Genomic DNA, 25,685 nt, shown 5'->3' with positions numbered 1-25,685 from the left:
TGACTCTACACTGTAGAAACAGTGCAGTTTGACACCACTTTAACTGCCATGGTTCCATCCTACAGAATCCTGAACTTGTAGTTTTGGTGGAAAAGGCTAAAGGTCTTGTAAAACTCCAAATCCCAGGATTCCAGGGATGGAACTACAGCATTTAAAAGTGATGTCAAATTGCATTATCTCTACAGTAGTGTAGATGCACGCTGAAGAAGAAGGTGAAGAATGACAGAGGAAGGAAGAGCTCTACTTTGGGCTGTGTGTTCAAGAGGGAAAAGTGTAACTTGATCCCCACAAAAAGAAATGTCAGAGTTGTCTGGAAATGTAATTCTTCATTCCGTTGGTGCAGGGAGTGCCAGTAGAAACACAGTCTGCACATGCTCCAGAGTGTTCCCAGTGCTGGAAGATAATCTGTTCCATAGGCCTGTTGGGTTGAGGAAAGCGCTCAAGACGCACACATACACACAGATCCACCCATCTCTCACCAGAGTGACACATGTCTTCCTTTTCCAGCATTTGTCCTACATTTCAACCTCCTGTCCAGGAGAAATCCCCAAAGGTCTGCCATTTTGAGCCTGACTAAGAAGCATGACTTTCTATTTCTATGAGTGTTTTTTTAAGCTTTTCATTAGTCATGTCCTCCAGTCTTCCAGAAGGTCCTCCATTTTGCAGTGCCTTGTCCTCGAGATGAGGACATCTGGTCACCCTGCAAGAGAGGAACTTTTCGAGCACCCACATTTCAACCCTATGTCCAGGAGGAATCCCAAAAGGTCCTCCATTTTGAGCAGGAATGAGAAGCTTGAATTTACATCTCTATGAATGTTATTAGCTTTTATTTGTTGTCATGTCCTCCATTCTTCTGGAAGGTCCTCCATTTTACAGTGCCGTGTCCTCCACTGTCTCCCACCCTCCCCAGTTTTCTGGATTTGTGACATGTCCTCCTCCTTCTCCCCACACCCTCCATAAAGAGACTTCAGCCGGATGAGTATCGAAGGGGCCCTGATGTTCCCATGACCTACATCACCCGCTGCAACTTCTTCTCTCTCTCAATCCCTCTGGGTCTTTTCTCTCAGTCCATTAACGCTGGGAACAGAGAGATGGGGGAAAGGGGGTTGGATGAGGAGCCTGTGTGGCCTAGTGGCTTGAGTGTGTTGGGCTACGACTCTGGAGACAAAGGTTTGAGTCCCAACTCTACCTTGGGCAAGTCACACTCTCTCAGAGGATGGCAAAGACAAACCCCCTCTGAACAAATCTTGCCAATAAACAAAAAGCATCTTGTTTGCTTTAGGGTCACTATAGGTCAGAAATGACTTGGGAAGGCACACCACAACAACTGGCCATGGCAAAAGACCCCCTCTGAACAACTCTTGCATTGAAAATTATTCAAAGATATAGCTGTGTTAGTCTATAGAATCAGTATGTAGGGAGATCTTGCAGCCCCTCTGAGACTAAAGAAAGAAGTTGTCAGCAGGAGCTATAGTCTAGACTAAAGTCTATAGCTGGTAGACTATAGTGCATCTGAGGAAGTAGACTGAAATCTATGAAAGCTCATGCTGCCAACTTCTTTCTTTTGGTGAGGCTCAAAGGGGCTACAAGATCTCTCTACATCATCATCATCATCATCATCATCATCATCTCCAAATGCATCTGAGGAAGTAAAGTCTAGGAAAGCTCATGCTGTTGACTTTTTTCTTTCAGTGAGTCTCAATGGGGTTACAAGATCTCTCTACCTATTATTATTATTATTATTATTATTATTATATCCAAATGCATCTGAGGAAGTAGACTGAAGTCTAGGAAAGCTCATGTTGTCAATTTCTTTCAGAGAGTCTCAAAGGCGCCACAAGAGGTAACTACATCCTTATCATCACCATCATCATTCTATTGTCTTACAGGGATTCATTGGTGCTGTCCTTGGTTTGCTTTAGGGTCAGCAGCATAGGGGTCAGAAAGGGCTGGAGAAGGCAGACCCCCAGAATGGCCAGACCCTTCTCTTGCCATGGGACCAGTTGGCCTTCTTAGGGTCGCCATAAGTGGGGGAGAAATGCACACCCCTCCCTCCCCAGGTGTGTGTGTGTGTGTGTGTGTGTTGGGGGGCTGGAGCTGGGTCTGTCTGGAGGCAGGGGAGGGCTGTGCAGAGGGGGCCGAGGAGGAGGAGTGCCTGGCTGGGCTGGGCGCATCCCTGCTGCCTGGCTGCCTTTAATCAGGGGATTAGAGAGCGCTGCCTGCCTGCTGCCTGCCTGGTCCCTGAAGCCATTAGGAGGAAGAGGAAGAGGAAGAGGAGGAAGGAAGGAAGGAAGGAAGGAAGGGGCCCGGGGGCGCGCATCCTCCTCCTCGAGGGCGCGCACGGGGATCCTCAGGAGAAGAAGGAGGAAGAGAAGAGAGGGATCCGGAGCCAGAGCCGGGAGGAGGGCGCCTGGAGGAAGCGCCGGAGAGGAGGGGGAGCAGCGGGGGCGGGAGGCATCTGCCTCCCTCCTTCCCTCCCTCTCATTCTTTCCTTCCTTCCTTCCTTCCTTCCTTCCTTCCATCCCTCCCTCCCTCCCTCCCTCCCTCCCTCCCTCCATCCATCCATCCATCCTTATCCTTCCCAGCTGGCACCGCATCCCGGGCTCCCGCCCCGTCCGTCTATGTCTTTTTCTGACTCAAGCGCAACCTTCCTGCTAAACGAGGTAACTTCACAGGCGCCACTAAACCGGTTTCGACCCCGCACTGTCCGCACTTGCCTCCTCTCTCTCTCTCTCTCTCTCTCTCTGTCTCTCCCTCCTTCTCTCTCTCTCTTTCCCCCTCCACTCCCAGATTGCCTCACCAACACCCTCCCTCCCAGAGAGAAGGTGACCAGAGGCGTCCTCCTTTCTCCGGACACGCCCTACACTTCTGGAGAGAATCCCTCCCCTTCTTCCCAAGGTCCTCCATTTTGAGCAGGGACTGATCCTAGGCTGCCTCCATGCCTTAGGCTTGCCTTGGGCCAGGTCCTCCTTTTTTCCCTGGGTGGCCAGGCGTCCTCCTTTTCCAGGACCTGCCCTACATCCCAAATCTTCCCCCCCCCCAGTCCTCCATTTTGAGCCTCACCAAGAAACAGGAATCTCTTCTCTATTGAGAGTCTATTGATTCTATATATACTGAAGTATTTCCATGAGTGTTTTTTAAAAGGCTTTTCTTTGGTCAGGTCTTCCATCCTCCAGGACCTGCCCCCCCCCCCGGGTTTTGGCCCTATAGTTTGCCCAGAGACCCCAAATAGGAGGAGCCTTGGGATGGTGGCGGGGAGGCAGAAAAGAGAGATGGGCAGAGGCTGGCAGACAGACAGACAGCTGTGCCTCTTCCCTTTGTCCCGCCTCCCCTCCTGGTTGTATTATTGTAGATCGTGTGTCTGTGTGTGTCTGTGTGTCTATGTGTAGTCATTTTAAAGAAGGGAGACTTGTAGACCCCCCTTCCCCCCCCCCAAAAAAAAAGCCTATGTTTTTGCAAATAAAATAATCTGGGTGGCAATCCCTGGGCCTCCCCCCAGATTCAGCTAGAGGGAGGGGATGGGCTTGGGGGCTTAGCTAGGGCCATCAGAGGCATCTAGAGGCAGAGGTGTTGGGGGGGGGGATCCCCACCTGGCCTCCTTTCCTGCAGAGCCATCTCCATCCACAGACATAACACCAGCAGAAGCTTGGAGGTCCCTGAGGTTGAGGTGGCCCTGGGGGATGTGAGGGCGTTTAGGCCAGTAGGGCAAAGAGGAGTGTGGGCAAGCTATAAGGGGGCCAGAAAAGTTGGCTTGGGATTGGAGAGAGGGATGAAGGAGTCTTGCTGGGGAAAGGGGGCTCAGGATTGCTAGGAAGGTACTGATGTTGGCACTGAGGTTCAGGGATGTTCAGGCAGCTGGGACTGGATTGCAAAGCTGGTGCCAGGGTGGCTCAGTCCTTCTCCTCATGAGAAGTCCCAGCATCCCCACCACCTAGCTGGGTGTATCTAACAAGCATCTTTCCCATCCTCTCTCAGGTGGTGCCCTTCAGATCTTGGGGTTTTGGGGGGAGGTGAAGCAATGAATGGGGCAATGGTGGGTGGAGAAACACGCTCTGCCACCCTAGAGTTTTGGATGCCCCCCTGGCATCCTTCAGGCCGTCTTTTGGAGTGTGTTTGTCCTATGGTTTCCTTGCTCTCCACCTGAACTACCACACCCCCTGGCACCCTCCAACCCCATCCGTTCTAAGTTGGCCTAAGCAGGTATGGATAGATGTGGGAAGCCCAGGGGCTGTGTTGCCCACCTCATCTGCCCGCCTCAGCTCCCTCCCTTGCCAGTCTCTCTCTCTCTCTCTGTGCCTGCCCCCAGGGGAGGGCTGGTGGGTGGGCACCAAGCCGCTCCCCAGTTGCTGCTGAGCCAAGAAGAACCACCAGAGCAGTCACCAGTGTGGGGAGACTCTGATAGAGAGCAGGTTGACTGACCTGCTTTGCTGTTGGGTGCCCATCTGTGGTGTGCCCAGCTGGGGCTTGGGGGCCCAGGACTGGTCTCAACACCCATCCCAGTGGGGAAAGCAACCCCTTTTCTTCTCTCTCCCCACCCTTGGGTGTCCTGGTTCCTGAGCTCTGCTTCTTCTTCTTCTTCTTCACCATCATCTTCTCCCCCCCCCCCATGTATGACGATTCCTATCTCCATGGATTCGAAGATTCTGAGGTGGTGAGTCGACAGGCTGGGAGAAGGGGCTATTTTAAGCATGGGAGACGCCCACCCTAAAGGAAACTGGCACCATCCTGGTTCACTGAATTGTGGGGTGGGGTAAGGGAGGTGAACTGCAGGGTTTGTGGGTAGGTGATGTGAGAGAGTTGGAGCAGAGGATCCATGGAGAGGGGCTGGTGATGTTGGGACTGGTGGTCACCAGGAGACCTTTGAGGGAGGAAGGGACTGTTCACGGCCTTCTTGGGGGGGGAGCTATGTTGGGGAGGGAGCGTCTCTACGATGGTCATTGGTGGTTGTTGTTGGTAAAGAAGTGACTTTCCTTGGAGTGGTTCTGGGTTCTGAAGAGCTTGAAGTCCTCCCCAAAGAGGGCAGAGGGGGTTCTTTCTCACTTGAGGAAATGAGGAGCTTTCCTGTAATAGCTTCCTCTTGAGGTATGTATAGGGTGGCCTTTTGAGGACCATGGAGAATGTTGTGTTGAACTCCCTTCTAGCAGTTAGGTGCGTTTTTTTCTCACTGTTGGCTGTGGGCCAGGATCAGAGGACACAGCTCAAACTCACCCCATACCTATGGACCAGAGTAACCCAGCTTGAGAAAGTCCTTTGGAGGCAGATGTTTGGCTGGGTGATCTATACAGCGGGAAGAACAAGATAGAAAATATGTCAGTCTCCCTTGGAATCTCCCAAATGATTCTACTTTGAAAGAGGTGGTGGTGCTCCTTTGCATCCAGGTATGGTGCACTCCAAAGAGCAGCTAGAAGAGATTCTGAGTGGAAAGTTGCTAAGGCTCCAGCTGGACAGAAAGTTGCTAAGGCTCCAGCTGGACAGAGGAGGAACAAAACTTCTTCTTCTCAGCCTGGTCCAGTCACAGCCCTGCAAACTTTTTACCCAGGCAGTGACTCTTTGGGGTGCAAGGACTCCTAAATGCCATTCCCAGAATGAAATCCTTTTCAATAGTAATCCATTTAGTAATGTTTTCAGTCCAAAGGGGAAGCAGGAGAGTACATATGGCTCAGGAAACCCAGCAAGCCAACTCAGCCAGTCTAGACTGAACCTCTTTGTCAGTCTCTGTAGGAGCCCATCAAGAAGAAGTCAGCTGTCGGATGCCGGAACAGTTCTTTTCATGCCCAGGCCTGGGGCTTCCTGCCCACTTGCTTGGGGTCGGGCATTCCCAGCAGGCAAGTGCAGCTGCTCCACTTTGAAGTGGATGGGTGCAGGCAGGAGGAGGTAGATGATCAGATGGCATGGTGGGACTGGCTGTGGGGAGCCTTGGCATTTGTCAGAGAGTCTGCCTGAGAGGGAGGGGAGCCTGCCCAAATAGTGAGATGGGGGTGGGGAGAAAGGCATACATATCACTTGCTGGAAGTGTGAGTTCTTCTGCCTTGCTCCCCTCCTCCATCTACAGCACTTCTTACCTAAGTCATAAACACTTCTCATAGACTGTTGCAGGATTTGAGTTCTACCATCAACTCTCTTGGTTTGCGGTCTGTGGAATCTGTCTTGATATGCAGAAGGAGAATGAGGGAGGGGAATTGAAGAACTAGGGAAGGGGCAGAAAGTGTAAGTGGAAGAGAGAGTGTGGAGCCATCCCCCCTTCTTTCTGTGTCCTAGCCTTTTCCAACTTGGCCCCCTGCAGATGTGTGGAACAGTGGTGCCCATCTCCTCCAGCCACTGGCTGGGCATGCTGGCAGGTTGTAATTGGACACATCTGGATGGATGCAGGTTTGGGAAACTATTGTGGAAAATATCCTAGATTCCTGAAGGTTAGTATCAGGTTTCTAAAACAGCCTCCACTTTCTGTTAATTGGTTTCCTTCCTCTCCACTCCTGTTTCCTAGTTTGTATGTTCGATTTGTTTCTATGTATTATGTTTGTATTCTGCTTTTCCTTCTAAGAAGCTTGAGGTGGCAGACATAGTTCTCCTTCCTGCTTGCTTTTTCCTTGCAGCAATCCAGTCCTGTGAAGAGGACAGATTTGGATAAGCTAAAATGACTGGCTCAAAGTCATCCAGTGGACTTGATGCTTGAGTTCAGAATTGAATCTGGCTGTGTATTCACATTGCACAATTGTACCACTTAAATTGCCATGATTCCATGCAATGGAATGCTAGGAGTTGTAGTTTTGTAAGGGCCTTAGAATTCTCCACTGGAGAGCTTCAGCACACTCCTTGAACCACAGTAAAGAATTCTAAGTACCCCTCACCAGATTACAAATCCCTGGATTCTATAGGATGGACCCATAGTAGTTAAAGTATTATCAGATTGTTGTCATTGTGTGACTGGATGTACTCTGAGTTCACCCCATTGTAGGCTGAAACTTTAATCCAATTTTTAGTCTCAATGAGAGAAAGCCCATTTGGATGAATTAAAACTTTTTGTTTTAATCAGCACTGATATAGGTTCCATTAATTCTGTGGGTCTGCTATAATTGGGACTAACAATTGCATCACAGTCTAAGGCTCCAACCTATGGGCAGGAACCATGAAGCCCTCCAGGCATGTTGTTGGACTGCAACTTCCATCAGCTGTAGCAATACAGTTAATGGAGAGGGGGTGCTAGAAGTTACAGTCCAATAACATCTGATAAACTGCACCTTGCATTCCCACCTATGCTGTAAACACTATATACTGCATAGATTGGCTGCAGTTGTGCATCTTTTGCAGAGATGAACCAAGAAATAGGAAAAGTGCATGCTGAATTGGTGGGGTACAGTGGGGTGGAAGGAGAGGAACCAGGATCAAAACAATCCCTTCTTGGTCTTGGAATCTGAATTCACCCATTGTAATGGGAAGCTGAAGAAACTGATGGATGAATAGAAGTTGGGTCAGTGTCTTCCCTGTTGACACACAGAAGTAGGTCAGCCTTCCTCGATGTGGTGTCCTCCAGGCATGTTAGACTACAGCCCCCATCCCCACCTCTAGTCAGCATAGCTAGTGTGACATGCTGGTTGGGGATAATGGGAGCTGTATCCAACATGCCTGGGGGGCACCGGATTGAAGAGGTCTGTAGCATGTTATCTCCCAGAGGACTGTCCTCCTCTTCCAAAATCCACCCCCAGTTTTCATCCCCATGTGGAAGTGCTCGGAAAACACTCTTGTCACGTATCTTATGGTTGCTTTTCCTGTCACCATCTAAACCTTAATCACACCAGGTTGGGTAAGAGTCCTAGTTCTGCCCATTCATCTTCTCTGCCTTTAATTGTAAAAGTCTTTTCCCCTGGGGATAGGCATCTGGCTGACAGTAAACCCTTTTCTGTAGGAAACCTGCTATTTATTTAAAATAAATGATGAATATTCCTTTGTCCCTCCCCCCCCCCCCCAATGAAATGTGAAACAGGGCATGCTAAGGGTGGCTGGTGGGGCAACTGAGATGGAAAGCAAGGTTGCTGGTCAAGTGGCAAAGCTTTTTGCTGGGGAGAAGAGGGGGGGGAGTTTACTGGTCATTGACAGCTTGGATCTTAAGCTCTTTGGCTGAGATTCATTTTTCTACCCTGGGGGACGGTAGTTACAGCTGTGACAACACAGATCAAGGCTAGAAAGAGCTTCTTTTCCTTCAGTCATGGGGGAGGAGGCAATTTTAAGGATTTTCCATTTTGTGTCTCCAAGTCCAGTTCTGTTCAGCCTGTCCGGATGAAGCAAGCCATACTGGTATGTACACACTTCTCTCTTGGGTAGCTGCATGTCAGGCATTGTATATAGTGATATCTCTAGGCTGGGCTTATTTTCAGCCTAAATTTCCAACAGGGTCCTCTAAACTAGAGGAAGCAGGAAAGAGAGTAGGTTTCTGAGCCAGGTGTAGACTCCTTTCTCTCACTACCACAGTATAACCAACCACAGTCATTCACAATACACCTGATCTGACATTAGGTTAGTCAGCTCCCTGGGGCAGTGGAGTTTTGAAGGTAGAGGATGGCTTCCCTCTGGGCGCCAGCATGACTTTAAAAAAAAAGAAAAAAAGGGAAGACAAAAGTATTTCCTTCTTGACTTCCTGATTTTTGCAGGCTGACAGCAGGAATGTGAGCAGAGAGGAGGCTTTGTTGTATGATGGGGGGGGGGGGGAACATGTGCCTGCAAGTCACCTGTCGACTTATGCGACCCTATTAATTTTTCATAGGGTTTTTTAAGGCAAGGAATACAGCTTCTTCCTCTGAAATCTAGCTTACAGCACCTGGGATTCATTGGCTGACTCCCACCCCAAGACTATCCAGGGCTGATCCTGCTTAGCTTTCAAGATCAGATGGGATCTAGTGTCTTCTACACATATTTTATCTCACATTGTCCACTCCCTCTAGCAGTGGGAGGTCCGGAGAGAAGTGTCTGCACTTGGAGGAGGAAGTACTGGCAATTTTATTGGGTCATCATGATTGTCATCTTGTATTTTTACATATATAGGATGAACAGGCATTTTAGGGCCAGAGAAAAAGCGCACACACACAGAGAAGAGGGAGACTTGCCAAAATAAACATCTGGACACTACAGTTACCAAAAGATGTGGTGGTGGGGAAAGTATTTCAATCAGGTTCATCACAACAAGACCAGCCTAAAGAATTCTTCTGCCTGAGGAGAGTAGCAAACAGCACACTCCCCACCCTTCTCCAAACTAAGATGCTTATTTACTCCAAACCAGACCAGGTTGTTTTGGAACTGGAGGCAGAAGACCACATAAGTGCTTCCCCCTCCCTGATCATAAAAATAAAGTAATGAATTAAACAGTAGCCCCATGGCAGGTTCTCCTTAGGATCGCCATAAGCCTGAAAATTAAGCAGTAAACTGTTGGCTGTCCTTCGGTTCATCATATGTCTAAGGCCACTCTGCCAAATGGTAGGCTGGCCCTGTGCTCTTCAGCTGTCTTGGCAAGTGTTACTTGCATGTATATGTGACAAATACCTGACATTTCTATAAAAAAAATAGTAAACATACAACATTTGGATTCTGTTTTTGTGAATGGGGGGAGTGCTGGCAGGAGCAGTTGCTTACCTCTTCTCCAGCAGCAGTTTTTCTGTTCAAAAATACTCTCCCCCAGAAAGGAAAGGGGTCAGTGGGAAAGTAGCCTTTCTCAGTTTTGTTCCTCCGTGCAGCTCTCTGGTCTCCAAAAGCTACTTTTAATTTTGATCAGACACAAAATCTGTTGGAAGGCTGTTGCATGAATTTGCATGTAATGTATGGTTTGCCACTCAGACAAGAACTGGTTTGAATCCCCATCATGGAAGGTGGCGTGGCTCACATTCAGGATGCTTGGAACAGCAATTACAGTGTCTGTTGTTCTAGCAGTGATTTGATGCCAAGGAACCCAAAATAGGGCTTTGCATCAGAGGAACGTTTTGCTTATTATCACATCTTTAGGCTGGAGGCAGAATATCTAGATCATAATTCTAGGGTCTCAGCACACAGTTTGGAAACTATTTTTAAAAATAATTTCTTAAAAGTTGTCCATTTAGTTTTCTTTTGTTAATAGTGGGTAGCTTGTTAATATAACTCACTATAATGAGATTGACCCTTTCATGATGTTGGTATTGCTTTTTGTTTTTACTTTTAGACAAACAAAAATGGGCAAAAATCTCCTAAATGACCCCAAAAGTGCTACATTCAGAAATAACAAGTAAACATTGCTGTCCTTCCAGTAATGACATTACTAGTCATTATGTAGCTTTGAAAGATGAAACTGTTGTCCCCTCGGTACCCTCAACAATAATGTGTGAAAGGTAACTGCTTTACATATCATGCATTCCTTTCAAGCTCAGTCCAGAAAATATATTGTTGTAGTTCAAGGAGAGAGAAAAATTAAGCTAGTCCTAATAACTCCTTTTAGCTAGCAGCCACATCTGTTTACTGTGGACTTTTTGCTTTCTTTTGTTAAATCTGAAAGGGTGCATTTACAGCTTTTCTAACTGCTGTCTTGGAAAGCTTTTAATAACCTTTCTGTGTGTATGTGCATGTGCCTTCAAGTCGCCTGTCGACTTATGGCTACCCCATGGATTTCAAAGGGTTTTCACAGGCAAGGAAGACTCAGAAGTAGTTTTGCCAGTTCCTGCCTCTGAAATAGAGCCTAGAGCACCTGGTATTTGTTCTTAGTTCTTGTCAAATGCTCTTGAGTCAATCTTGACTCATGGTGACCCTATGGATAAGACATCTCTCTCCTCTGCTCAAGTCCTCCAAGCTCATGCCAATGGCCACTCTGATTGAGTCCATCCATCTGGCATGTGGTCTCCCTCTCTTTCTGCTGCCTTCTACCTTACCTAGTATTATTGCCTTTTCTAATGAGTTGTGTCTTTTCACGATGTGACCAAAGTATGACAGCCTAAATCTAGTCATCCTGGCTTCCAGGAAGAGTGCAGGCTTGATCTGTTCTAGAACCCATTTATTTGTCTTCTTGGCAATCCACGGTATCCTCAGCATTTAATAACTTTAGTGAAGTAAATCTGCAGTGCTCTTCAGACCCTTACCCCCATTAGATTCCAGCATTTATCTGGCTAACATTATATCTCAATATAAAGTTTCAAAAGCTCCTTTATTCTGTTTCTGTATTTATGAGTTTCCAACAGCCCCATCCTTTCATTGTTATTATTGTTATTGTTGTTGTTCAAGTCATTTCTGACAGACAGTGATTCTAAAGCCAACCTATAACTTAGCAAGATTTGTTCAGCAGACGTCTGCCAGCGGACCTTCCCTTGAGGCTGTGTGACTTGCCCAAGGTTACCCAGTGGGTTTCCACAGCTGAGTGGGCATTTGAATCTTGTTCTTCAGAGTCATAGTTCTATGCTCAAACATTGTCTTTGACCAAATCCTGTTCACCTCCTTCTCTGAGTCTTCCAGTGTCCCAGCTGTGGATCTTTCCAGGCCTCTGTCTTTCAATCATTCTCCTTCCATTACTGCTACAATTTATCACTCTGCTCTTTTTCCAGTGCCGTTGTGGTGTGCTGCCAGTATAGTGAAATAACTCATGAACATGATGCTTTCCCAAAGTTTGCAGAAGTACAAAATATTTAGGTATAGGGGAGGAAGAGGAGGAGACAAGTGAGAATTGTGCATGCTCAGTGTAATGCTGGCTGGCTGTTGTTGGGGGAACAGGAAAACTGGAAAAGGAATGGAACGGAATATACTGATGAGAATTGAGCAGCGTTCTGAACTGCACCATTTCAAAGTAGATAAGGATGGAACAACCTGGAACCTGATTTGCTCCTTCCACTCACGACTAATAGGCTTCACCCTTATCTACCAGAAATGAACTTATCACAGGTAGGAGCCAACTTTACTTTTTTGTGGCAAATTCCATGTGTAAACATGTGTAACTTACATTTCTACCATCATAAAACTCAAAGTAGCATACATGGGTTCTAGCATCCAGACCACACTGTTTAACACCACTGGGATTGTCACATCATGAGTCTAGACCATAATATGGGACTTCTTGCCAAGTCCTTCTTGCCACATTCTCACCAATGAGACAAAAGGACTATCTGGTCTAGCATTCTGTTCACACAGGGGCTATTCAATTGCCTCAATGGGAAGCTGACCAGCAGGATTTAAGTATAATACTGTATATTGTGTCCCCAGCAACTGATGCATAAAAACTTAGTCTCTGATATTGAAGGTGATATAACATATAGGCATCCTGACTAGCAACCATTGAGGGACCCATTCTCCTTACATTTATCCAGTTTCCTTTTAATGCAATTCACGTTGTTGGTTGTTGTGTGTCTCCAAATCACTTGTGACTTACAGCAACCCTAAATTGAATCTATCACAGGGTTTTCTTGGCAAGATTTTTTAAGAGTGGGTTTGCTGTTGCCTTCCTCTGACGATTTGCCCAAGATCACCATGGATTTTCCTTGTCTGAGCAGAGATTTGAACCATAGTCTCGAGTCATACTGCAATGCTCAAACAACTACATCACACTAGCTCTAATTTAAATTGGATCTACTGTTTAACTATAAGCTGTAAAGAAGACATTCCTTTCATCTATCTAGAGTCACCCACCATTCAGTTATAGTAGGTGATCCCAGTTTCTAGTCTCATTAGGGAAGGTTCCTACTTTCTCAAAACCATTCATAATTTTAGACCTCTTTATCATGTTTGTCCTGCCTTTTTCCACACAGTTCCATATATTGTAAACTTTCCTCATGAGACAGTTGCTCCAGTCTCTTGATAATGTTAGTTGTTGTCTTCTGCACCTTTCCTACAACAGCCTTTTTAGGTGCAGTGACCAAAACTGTATACAGTGGGTCCTGTCATACGACATACTTATAATACTATGATTCTACTAATAACTGCAGTGCCAACATCCTATGGAATCTTGGGATTCACAGTTTTGGGAGGCATATTTAGAATTCTCAGCTACAGAATTTTAGTCCCTCACCAAACTACAGATCCCAGCAGTCTCCTTCTTTGGCGGGTTCTAAACAGACTCTGGATGGCCATCTGTCAGGAATGCTTTGATTGTGTGTTCCTGCATGGCAGGAGATTGGGGTGGATGACCCTTGGGGTCTCTTCCAACTCAGATGGTTCTATGATTCTATGATCCCACACCATGATCCCATGGCAGCTAAACTGGAATTATAGTGTTAAAACTGTGTAGTGTTAAGAAGGGGATTGTAGTCCATGAAACCTGGCTTATATTGAAGTAAAAAGTACAAGACTCCTTTTTCTTTCCCTATTTTTATAGTGAAACAGACTAACATGACTATCTCTTGGGGAAAAATCCATGCTCAGTCTCTTCCACTCATATTCCATCTGTGTATGTGAATTTAGGAATTTTAATTTTTTGGGGGCCCTGGTATATATCACTTTGAGAACCAGTGTGGTGTTGTGGTTTCAGTGTTGGTATCGGACTCTGGGAGATGAGGATTCAAATTCTTAGCTGTAGGAGCCCATTAAGTGACCCTTGGTGAGAAATGCTCTCAGCCATAGGGGAAGGCAAGGACAAACCACCTCTTAAGAAATGTTGCCAAGAAAATCCTATGGTAGGGTCACCTTAAGTTGGGGTAGATTTGAAGGCACATAGCAACGATGAATTACTTCACACTTGCTAATGTTGAATCCCATTTGTTATATAACTTCACATCCCTAGTCCTTCCTTTTTGTCTCTAAAATATCGGCTCCTCTGGTCATCAACCTCCTTCTGTTGAGGAGCAGCAATGGTATGAGTGCCAATACATGACTGGAAAGAGAAACCCTGCTGATTCCTCCCGCCACCTCGTAATGCTATGTGCTGTGTACCGCAGTCCCTTGCAGTGCTAGTCTAGTTATGAAGTCAGCTCCAAAGAAGAAACAGAGAAATCCCCTGAAATAGCCTCCTGTGGAGGTGAGGCCATAAATGGACGTCAGGTGCATCTACACTGTAGAAATAATGCAGTTTATAACTGCCGTGGCTCCATCCTACAGAATCCTGGGATTTGTAGTTTTGTGAGGCACCAGCACTCTGTGTCAGAGAAATTTAACGAAAGTAATACTATGAATCCCAAGATTTCATAGGCTGGAGCTACAGCACTTAATGTGGTGTCAAACTGCATTATTTCTATAGTGTAGATGCACCCTTCATTTGGAGCTAGCGTTTGGATATAGTACTGTGTAAATGTGTAAGCTGTGTTGAGTCGCAGTCTAAGGGGAAAGGCAAAATATAAATAAAGTGAATGATAATAATATGTGAGAATGTTGTCCTGGCACCTATGGGGAGTAAAGAAGGGGAGCACAAGCAACTGCCTTTTTACTTCATTTCATGCAACTCACAATCCTTTACTAGTTAGATGGTGTTAAGTACACTGATGACTTAACACTGATGACTTAATCTAAATGGGGAATCATCCATGTTTGAAATAATATACAGTGCAAGGTTGATGAAGGAATTTGAAATGTCCTGACAAATTAAAAAAAGCTGTTACTATATTATACTAATAGGAAATTATATATTAGTCTGATATGGAATTAACAGTTTTATTAAACAGAGTAACAATAGCAATATTTTTAAATTGTATACCACTGTTGAGTATTTAGATAGAAAATATTGTATGCAGTATCTAGTTATAACCTTTACAATCACATTGCAAGGTAGGTCAGGATTGCTATTTGTATAGGCTGAAACTGACATAGTATTCATACATCAGCATTCATGGATGCTGGTGTGGCATAGTGGTTTCAGTGTTGGACTACAGTTCTGAAAACCAGGGTTCAATTCCCACCTTGGTCATGAAACCCACTGGCTAAACTTGAGCAAGTCACGTGCTCTCAGCCTCAAGGGAATGGAGTCACAAACCTCTTTTGAACAAATCTTGCCAAGAAAACCCCATGATAGGGTCTCCATGAGTTGGAAAGGACTTGAAGGCACACTGCAACAACAGCAAACAAGAAATGAAGCTGGAGACCGATTGACTGACTGAATTTTGTGAGGCCAACAGTTTGTTCATCATGTACACATTCTTCAAACAACCCAACAAGTGACTATATACATAGAAGTCGAAGGTCACACAGACTGAAAAACCCACAAAAAACTATATATACATAGACATCACTTGATTAATAATATAGAAATCAGATTACATAACTTGAAGCAGAAGACGGAGAACCTTCAATCTTTCTACAAAAACAATACCAGGATCCGATTATGGTACAGACTATGAACTATCTGTCTCTGCGCCGGAGAGGAGAGCCCAAAAGGGGGAGCCAGAAGGAGGACCTCTCCAAGAGACCATTCAAGGTTCTCCCCCCCCCCCAATTGATGGAAGGCCCCCTCACGGCCCCTGAGGCAAAGCTAAGCCCGGGGGAAACAAGGAGGTAGAGAAGGAAAGAAGAGGGGGAGGGAGGACTTGTCCCGCAGGCTTGCTATCCGTGAATGACCGAAACCGCGAATGGCAAGTTCACGGATACCGAGGGATGACTGTACTGTAATAATCAAAGTAGAGAAACAGAAGATGACAACTAAAAAGGAAGACCAAGAGACCTCTTCCACAAGATCTAAGAAATCAAAGTGAAATTTAAAACAAGGGTGGAGATGTTATACTACGAGCAGAGGAATACATTATATAACCATGCAGAAATAAAAAGAAATATATAAAAGAGATAAAAGTGTGACAGACGTATTTAAGGAAGATCTATACGAAGACAAACCTCCCATTCTAGAAAGTGAAGGGGAAACTGTACTCAGAGAGCTTGGGAGAAATAAATCACCAGGAACTGATAGCATACCAATAGAGATGCTACAGAAGTAGAAGCTACAGGTTCTAACTAAATCTGGTTCTAACTAAAATATGCCCAACCCCCAAATCATAGACTGGAAACACTCAATAAATATTCTAAACCCCAAGAAAGGGGACACCAGGAATTGCAGTTTCCAGAGCATCACTGATGCTCAAAATTATACAAATATGGAGTGAGAAATGCCAGATGTCCAAGCTGGGTTCAGAAGAGGAAGAGGCATGTGAGGGATTATACTGTGAATTTATAATATAATGGATAATGCAGTGCACCAAAGAATTTCAGAAGAAAATCATCCTGTGCGTTGTAGATCATGAAAACTACAGATTGCTCTTAAAGAAATGGGTATGCCACAACATTTGATTATCCTAGTGCATAACCTACACTCAGGATAAGAGTCCACTTTTAGGACAGAATACAGAGACAGAATGGTCAGGCTCAGGCAAGGCTGCATTTATCACCTTATTTGTTTAATGTATACCCTTATACAAAGCTGGATTACACTCTGAGGAAGGAGGATATGAAAACTGGAGGAGGAACATCCAACAATTTAAGATAAGCAGATGATATCATGCAACTAGTAGAAAACAGCAAAGACCTAGAATGATTACTGAAGAAAATCAAGCAAGAAAATGCAAAGGCAGTTTTACAGGTGAACATTAAGAAAATAAAAATAATGACAAAAGATGGTTTACATAACTGTAAACAAGATGACAAAGACATTGAAATAGTTCCCAAGATTTTCAGTCATTAATCAGAATGGAGACAGCAGTCAAGAATTCAGAAGATAACTAGGATTTGGAAGGGCATCAGTGAAGGAACTACGTAAGATCCTGAAGTGTAAAGATATTTCACTAAATAGTAAAGTTAGGATTGTCCTTGCTATTGTATTTCCACTTTCTTTGTATAGTTGTGAAAGCTGGACAGTGAAGACTGCTGATAGGAAGAAAATCAACTCATATGAAATGTGGTGCTGGACCAGAGTTCTGCAAACACCGTGGACTGCCAGAAAGTCAAATAAATGGGTCCTAGATAGGGATGCCATATCCTGGTGGCTCTCGGGACAAACCCGCTTTTGGGGGGGGCCTGCCCGCCCCGGCCCGGTTCCCCCCAATTCCGGCCTTTGTCCCGGGCCCAGCCTCTGGGCCGGGCGCGCTCATGCAGCCATTACCGCGGCCGCTAGCATGGCTGGCCGGCCACCCACCTCCTCCTCCTCCTCCTCCATGGCTGCGCCGCGCTGCCCTCCGCCTCCACCGCTCCTCCTCCACCTCCCCCCCAGCGCAGCTGCTGCGCAGCCCATGGCGCATGCCTGGGCCAGGGCCGGCAGCAGCGCACACTTGCCCCTTTTGCGCGCAGGGCTTAAGAGGCAGCGCTCGCCTCCTAAGCCTTCTGGCCAATGGCAGACGAGCAGGGGCTGGCCTAGTTTCCAGCCCCAGTCTGCCATTGGCCAGTGTCAGGAGCCTTGGAGGAGGAGGCGGAAGCAAAGGAGGAGGAGGAGGAGGAGGAGGCAAAGGAGGAGGCAGCAGCAGCAGGAGGAGGAGGAGGCAAAGGAGGAGTAATAGGAGGAGGAGGAGGCAAAGGAGGAGGATAGGCCTCTGGGCCAGGGGGAGGGAAAAGTTTTTTTTTATTATTTTTAAATATATACAACCCAGCCTTGGTTTTTTTATTTTATTTTATTTTATTTTTAAATATATTAAATATATTTAAATATATTCAACCCAGCCTTGGTATTTTATTTTATTTTATTTTTGTTATTAAATAACAAAGTGTCCTCCATTTTGACCATGTCTAAGAAACATGCATTTATATTAACATTTTTTAAAAAATCATTATTTTGGCATGTCCTCCATTTTAAAAATGTGTCCTCCATTTGTAAATATTGTCCTACATTTGTCCCGGTTTGGAGCTCCTGACTTATGGCAACCCTAGTCCTAGAGCAAATTAAACCTGAACTTTCCCTAGGAGCCAAGATGGTTGAGATTGCTGTACTTTGGTCATATCATAAGACAAGACAGTAATGCTTGGCAAGGTAGAAGACAGTAGGAAAAGAGGAAGACCCTATTCCAGATGGATGGACTCAATATAGGAAGCCCCAGCTCTGAATCTGGAAGACCTGAACAAGACTTGAACAGGATAGGGAGACTTGGAAGTCGCCATAAGCTGAAGTCGACTTGATAGCATTTAACAACAAGCAACAAACTGAAAGGAGGGGGGAATGTTTCTCCTCACTGTCAGTGATGGTATTTTTTTAAAAAATAAACCTGATTTCTCCACCCACCCCAGCTGAATTTATTCACATTTGCATACATTGGCTTTCTTCAACCTGGTGCTCACCAGAGGTTTTGAATTTCAACACCCAGCAGGCCCAGCCAGCATAGCCAATGGTCAGGAATGGCAGGAATTGTAGTCCAATGCATCTGGAGCCCATCAGGTTGAGGAAGGCTGGTGTGTACATGTATGTCATGCACACTTTCCCTTCCTCAGAAACTACATGCCTTCATCCAAGGCAGCATAAATTGCATAGTAATCAGCCCTCCACAAATTCAAGCATCCACAGATTGAAAATATTAAAAAAAATTATAAATTCCCAAAAGCAAACCTTTATTTTGCTATTTTATATAAGGGACACCATTTTACTACATCATTGTGGGCCAGTACAGATGGCCCTAAAGAGGCAGGTTGATGCCGCCCTTTTGAGCGGCAGATCAGGGCTGTGACAACCACACTGGCATTTTGCTGGCCCAAAAAGAAGCGGCAAAATGCTGCTCCTTTTTGGGGGGCAAAAAGAACACCCTTGCTGCCACTGCCACAGCTTTTCAGTGGCACAGCACGTGTAAACGCTATGCCACCGAAACACTGTGAAGCCGCTGCATGTGCGGTCAAGCTGTGCGGTTTCTTGGCAGTGGGGTCAGTGTAAGTAACTTTTTTTGGCCTTTTCATGGTGTCTCAATTCTGCTTTTTGAGACCAGGGTTCGATTCCCAGCTTGGCCAGGAAGCCCACTGGATAACCTTGGGCAAGTAAAACTCTCTCAGCCTCAGAGGAAAACTCCTTCTGAAGAAATCTTGCCAAGTAAACCCAATGATAGTTTCCCCTTAGGGTTGCCATAAGTTGGAAAGAACTTGAAGCACATAACACACACACACACAGACACACACACAGAGCCTTCTTTTCCAAATGGTAAGGCTAGCTCTGCTTTGCAGTGGGTAAATGCTCCTTGGCGACATTTTTCTGCCTCATTTTACAACATCATTCTGTTAAGCCTGTGGCTGCCTCAGCTTCAGGGTGCTTAAATGCCTTTTTGGCGGGCATGTGTGTATCACTAATATACAATCAGTTTTAATATTGCAATAATTTAATTCTGTTTTAATGGAATACTTTTCTGTTTTTGACTACTGTTTTGAATCTTCAAAGATAAAGCCGTGTTAGTCTGTAGAATCAGTATGTAGAGAGATCTTGTAGCACCTTTGAGACTAACTAAAGAAACACACAATCAAAGCACCCCCGAAAGATGGCCATCCAGCCTCTGTTTGAAGACCTGGAATCTCATTTCCTCTAGTTTGCATTGCTCTGGATCCTGTTCTCTGGAGCAGAAAGCAAACTTGCTCCATCCTCAATATGACATCCCTTCAAATACTTAAACAGGGCTATCATATCACCTCTCAACCATCTCTTCTCCAGGCTAAACATACCCAGTTCCCTAAGGAGTTTATTACACAGGACTCAGGACAGGAGGCATCCTGTGCAGAAACAGGATTTAAAATGGGATTTAAAACCTGAAAAAATCCCAAGAAGACATGCAAAAGCAAGATTGATTTTCAGACATATTGGGGCTAACACAACATTAAAACGGCAAGAAAGTCAACGAAACGTGATTCTTTTTACTTTTGGGATTTTCTGGAAGTAAAAAAGAATGTTTTGCCTAATGTCAGGTTAACCCGGAGTCAGTTTATCACACTGGGACTAATTTCAGCATTAAAGAGAGATTAAAGCACATTTAAAGCATCCTGCAAATAAAGCAAAAATGGTGAGTAATTGCGCGAATGAGTATCACACGATAGTGATATTGGAAATGCATTGTCACTGAAATCCTGAAAGCAAAAAGATGTGTGTTGATGCTTCTTTAATGGTGGGTTTTGTGCAACATTGAGTGAAATCGTTTAGTGTAATTACGCAGTTTTTCTGGGATATTCATGGGATAAGCTCCCAATCTCGTTTGTGTGATGAACTCCATCATCTGATAATAACTCTGTTTTGTGGGTTTTTCCCCACTTTAAATCTTGTTTTTTCCCCCACGGAATCCCTCCTTGTGTGATAAAATTCCTAATGGCCCAAACAGACAGGCCAAAATAAAGCTTTGGGTCACTTTGGAGGCATTCTGTCCAAATGACACATGTGTCTTAAGAAGCCAGAAGCTGCGACAAAGCTGCGCTCCAGTCCTTAGGACTGGATTGTGGCTTTGGCGCAGCTTCCGGCTTCTTAGGACGCCTGCCTTATTTAAACAGCACACTTCCAAAGTTGGCCCGAAGCAGCTTTATTTTGGCCTGTCTGTTCGGGCCCTAAGCCTCCCGTCATGGGGCATGGTTTCCAGACCCTTCTTCAGCCTTTGGGTGGCCCTCCTCTGGAGACCATGTACAAACAGGGCTGCCTCGTCCACACCCAAGAGGGGTTGGGGGAACTTGGGTGTGGCGCCTCCAGAAGAGCTGAGGCGTGTTTATATGAGGAGGGGGAGAAGGAGGCAGGGGGTTCTGACTCTGAGAGGGAGATTCAGGGGGGGGAAGCAAAGCAAGAGGCCCATCCGAGGAAAATGGCGGGAAGTGGCTCTGCGTGTCTCCTCCATGTGCGCCTCCCTCCAGATGGCAGCGCTGAGGGAGGGGGAGGGGAGGCCGTTTAATGGTCGCATGCAGCCGTTGGGGCGCGTGAGGAGGGGGAAAGATCCGTGTGCAGAGAGCAGCAGACGCTTCCACAGAAGAGGCTCGTGTGCTGCAGCAGCAGCAGCAGCAGCAACAACAACAACGCCCGCCCTCAGCCTTCCATTCCCTACATAAGCACAGCCCCTCGTGTTGTCTTTCTCTGAGGGGGGGGGACGGGTGTGTCCCCACAGCCCCCTTCTTGCTCGTCCAGGTAGACCAGGGTGGCCAGGTTTATTACTTTATTATGGTGTTTATACCCCGCTCTTCCCACCACGAAAGGAGGGCAAGGGAGCTGTAAACGAAAAAAAACAACAACGGAGGACACGGCCAAATAAAAGCCTAAAACACTCATGTTATGAATCCATGCTTCTTAATCATGCTCAAAATGGAGGGCGCGCTTTGGAATGCCTCCTGGAGAGGAAGAAGGTGGGATGGAGGACGCGTCTGGTCGGGGAGAGAGGCCCGTTTCTTCTCCCCCTCCTTTTTGTGGGGGTAGTAGTAAGCCGAAATTAGTCCCCCAAATCCAGGAGGAGGGAAGGAAGGGCTGCCTCAGAGGCCCCTTTGGAGGACGCTTGTGTCCGAGTGTCCAAATGTCCTAACCACAAAGGAGGACGAGGGACTGCAGAATGTAGGGCGGGCGAGAAAAAATGGAGGACCTGACCAAAGGAAAAGCTACACACGTTCAAATAAGTAAATAATGCTGCTTAGTCGTGCTCAGAAGGAGGACGTTTTTGAAATTCCTCCCGGGAAAGAAGGTTGAAATGTAGGACGCGTCCTGGAAAAGGAGGACGCGTCCGGTCAGCCTGGGTTGTGTAGGTGTGTGCCTAGCTTTGGGGCGTAGGAACTAGGAAGGGACTCGGGAGGGAAGATGGCTTTGCAGGGAGAGAGAAAAGACAAGAGAGCCTCTTCCTCCCTCGCCTCAGCCAGTGACACGTGTCTGAGGGTACACACGTTCGTTTGTCGTGTTAGAGAAGCACAGAAGGCTCGGCCATGAGCGCCCCCAAAGGGCTAAGCCTAATCTTTCTCTTGCAATAATAATAATAATAATAATAAATAAAATTTTATTTCTATCTCGCCTCTCCTATAAAATCAGGGCGGCTTACAGTAACAATTACATTCATACAACATAAAAATGAATCCCACTATCCTTTCTTAAATAAACAACATAATAGTTCCTACATAATGATAGTAAAATAATAATAATAATAATAATAAACATTTATTTGTATTTATTAAATATAATTTAAATCATTAAAACAATCAGAGACAGAAAAACAATTATGAAGTTCTCTGGAATGTAGGTTGCATCTGCACTGCAGCATTAATGAAGTTTGAACATCGATGGTATCTTACCCCACACAAATTAGGTAAAATGCTTAAAAATCCAGTCTGTGGGAAATGTGAAACTGAAACAGGTATCTTTTATCATACCTGATGGTCATGTAAGTAATGCAGAAAAAAATTGGGAATATGATTCACAGCCATGTAGTGAAGATTTTAGATATTAAAGGACAGGGTGATCCCAAAATGTCTATTGAGAGGAATACTAAAACAAATAACAGTACTCGCCCATAGGGAATCGTTGAGGAATACCTGCCATGGGGAAACATAGGAGTATTCAATGGAGGGCCTAATATACTAAAACAAATGAGATGCAGGGAATCGTTGGGGAATGCTTGACCATAGAGAAACATAGTATTCAATTAATATACCAAAACAAATGACAGTACTTGCTCATAGGGAAACCATACTTGACCATAGAGAATCATTGGAGAATACTTGCCCATAGGGAAACATTGCATAGTTCCCCTATGAGCAAGTATTCTCCAATGATTTTCTATCGGCAAATATGATTTCCCTATGGACATGTACTGGCATTTGTTTTAGTATGTCCCTTTATTGAGCTTGATCACAGATGACAATATAGATTTATTATTATTATTATTATTATTATTATTATTTTCTTATATCCCACCTTTCTCCCAATATGGAGACTCTAGGCAGCAAACAGCAGATTTAAAACAATACAATTTAAAAACAGTACAACATTAAAATGTATAAATATAAAATTTTAAAATAAGTTAAACCATTTAAAAAGTTAAAACAGTTATGAATGAAAAATATGTTAAAATACAAACCTTAAAATTTAAATAGCACGACATTTATACAGAGAGAAAGTACGGGAAGTTTATATTTTATATGATGACCGCAGCCAGAGTGATATACGCAGCAAAATGGAAGAGGAAAGAAAGTCCAGATATACAAGCATAGTTATGGAAGTTAAATGATGATATGGAAACTTGATGAATTGACACAGTTGTTGAGGAAGAACTCTTTAAATTCAGACAAGACTGGGACCCATTGATAAAGTACTTGAGGAAGGAATGGGGTCCAATTTTGTAATGGGGTTAAACTGAAATAAAACAATTGATGACTGTATAAACAAAAACAGTTTTGCTATAAACATGGAGCTAGTTTAAGTGTAAACACTTTAAAAATCCAAAGTAAGTTTGAAGCTACAGAAAATGGCAGCAGATACCAAAAGAACAGGAAGGATTCATTGCTTTGGTGGTGGGAAGTTATTTGGTGTGGTGACAATGTAAGTGATTGTTGTGATGGTATATGTGATTTTAATGTCAATAATAAATAAATAAATAAATAAATAAATAAATAAATAAACAATGCAGTTTAACACAGCTTCAACTGTCCTGGCTCCATGCTGAGGGGTTCTGGGATGTGTAGTTTTGGGAGATATTTTGCCTTCTCAATCAGGGAGTTCTGGTGCCATAACAAATTAGAAATCCCAGGATTCCATACAATGGAGCCATGACAGTTAAAGTGGTGTCAAAATGCATTAATTCTGCAGTGCAGATGCAGTCTTAACAAAAGGATAAAAGTCAGGGAAGGCTGGTTTAGGGTTGAGCAATGAGAGTGATTGCATCAGAATGATGATGCTTAGCTCTGACCACATTCCTATTTCATCTTTAATCAACTCCAGCTGTCTCCACCTTCCTTTCCTTTCCTTTCCTTTCCTGATTTATTTACAGTGGTAACCTATAAAGAAAGGTAGGAACCCTCCAGTCTTCCTTCTTCTTTTTTAATACAGCAGCATTCATGGATGCCAGTATGGCCCAGTGGTTTGACTGTTGGACTACAATTCTGGAGATAAGGATTCATTTCCCAGCTCTGTCATGAAACCCACTGGGCAGGTCACATGGTCTCAGCCTCAGGGGAAGGCAATGGCAAACCTCCTCTGTGCAAATCTTGACAAGAAAACCCTATGATAGGTTCACCATAGGGTCGCTGTAAATTAGAAATGACTTGAAGGCACACAATAACAGCAACAATTCATTGATGTGCATTTCAGAATTCCATAAGCAAATATAGATGGGTCCCTTCCTACAAGGGATTTAGAAATGAAAAACATCAAATGGGAAGGAAACAGAAGGGGAGGCCAGCAAGGAACAGAATGTAATTAAGTACTGTTAATACGAACTTAAATTGATCACAGCTGCAAATAAGGATGATTTGGAATTCTGCCAAAGGCCCAGGGGCAAAGCGAGGAGAGCTGGAAGAAGACCAGGGGTCTTAGAAACTGTGAAAGCTCACAAAAATTTGTACAGGTTGAGTCTCTTAACCAGAATTCCAAAATCAGAAATGTTCCAAAATGCAAAACTATCCATATGGGTGGCTGAGACAGGGACAGCTTTGCTTTCTGGTGGTTCATGAACAAAATATATGTATATAATTACCTTCAGGCTATGTGTAAAAGTTGCATATGAAATATAAAAATGAATTTCATGTTTAGACATGGGTCGCATCGCATCTCCAAGATATCTCATGATTTATCTGCAAATATTCCAAAATCCAAAAGCTCAGAAATTCCAAAGACTTCTTGTCTAAAGCAATTTTGGATAAGGGAGACTCAACCTGGTATATATTGTGTTTGTATACAGCAGTGAAGAGAGTGGCTGCTTAATCACAGAACTATGATTACAGGCAAATTAGCAATTAACAATAACAATATAATTTAGCATTTATATAGCACTCTGCAAGTGTTAAAAGTGCTTCATACAGATTATCTCACTAATCCTTGTGGCAACAGCCCTGTAGGCAATTATTATTATTATCTTCATATTGCAGATGGAGAGGAGGGGAGATATGGAGAACTGGATTCTATTGAGAGGTTTAAGATCTAGGGGTGTCACCATTCTCTAGGTTGCCAAGAGTTGTATCCTTGTACCCTTAACAAGCGCCTGACAAAAAGAAATGTGGAAGGGAAAGCATTTTGTGACTAATACATCCGAAATGCACTACAACTCCCCTAATTCCAGCCTCCCATCATCCCATGGATGATGGGAGTTACCATGCAACATAGAGAGTATTTGGTTTGGGAAGGCTAAACTATACTGTAACAGCTGTGATGCTTAGCTGTGCTGTGTGACAGTAGAACGTACTCTGTATGTTCATACGCTCCAGTTGTCCCTATTCACCTGTCCCTTTTTTGTGTTTTTGCCTTTGGGGAGGTTTGGAGATGTCTTTTTAAAAACAAAGAACATGCTAGTGTTCCCACATGGTGCATTAGCTTCCTTTCCACCTCACTGAATTTGTTGTGGATGTGTTTGGTTTATAGTTTTTTCTAGAAGTGCAATCATGTCCCTTATGAAAAAATGGAATATTTTGCCCAATATTGTTTTATGTTTTAAAACAGGAAATTGTTGTGGTTGTTTTACTGACGTATTACCTAATATAAGACATATTGTTAATACCACAATAAAACACACACAATATATTGTTAAACAGTTGGCCCTCTATGTACACAGCTTCTTTATCAATGAGATTCAAGCATCCATAGCTTAAAAATGTTAAAAAAAATATAAGTTCCACAAAACAACCTTGATTTTGATGTTTTATATAATGGACACCATTTTATTATTTTTTAA

At 44.5% G+C, this 25,685-nt stretch overlaps 1 protein-coding gene across 6 annotated transcripts in view; it reads left to right on the top strand.

Annotated features, from left to right (window-relative positions):
* Positions 1-25,685, top strand: part of CACNB3 (calcium voltage-gated channel auxiliary subunit beta 3) — a 58,108-nt gene that overhangs the window by 2,187 nt on the left and 30,236 nt on the right. Inside the window, exons 1-2 of one of the 6 annotated variants that reach the window (XM_089479866.1) lie at positions 2,260-2,663; positions 8,251-8,292. The exons of 1 other annotated variant lie outside the window; for it this stretch is intronic. In XM_089479866.1, the coding sequence (XP_089335992.1) occupies positions 2,622-2,663; positions 8,251-8,292 (84 nt within the window). In that variant the 5' untranslated portion in view covers positions 2,260-2,621. Of the gene's footprint in view, positions 1-2,259; positions 2,664-4,051; positions 4,652-6,332; positions 6,411-8,250; positions 8,293-11,823; positions 11,881-25,685 lie in introns of those variants that run through there. 4 more of the 6 variants (XM_089479856.1, XM_089479884.1, XM_089479875.1 and 1 more) reach the window with 4 other exon arrangements.

The sequence above is a fragment of the Sceloporus occidentalis genome, unplaced genomic scaffold (genome assembly GCF_023333645.1).
Source record: "Sceloporus occidentalis isolate IW3139 unplaced genomic scaffold, rSceOcc1.0.p SCAF_1, whole genome shotgun sequence".
Taxonomy (NCBI): Eukaryota; Metazoa; Chordata; class Lepidosauria; order Squamata; family Phrynosomatidae; genus Sceloporus; species Sceloporus occidentalis.
Note: the sequence above shows the minus strand (reverse complement) of the source record. Positions and strands in the feature narration are given on the sequence as shown.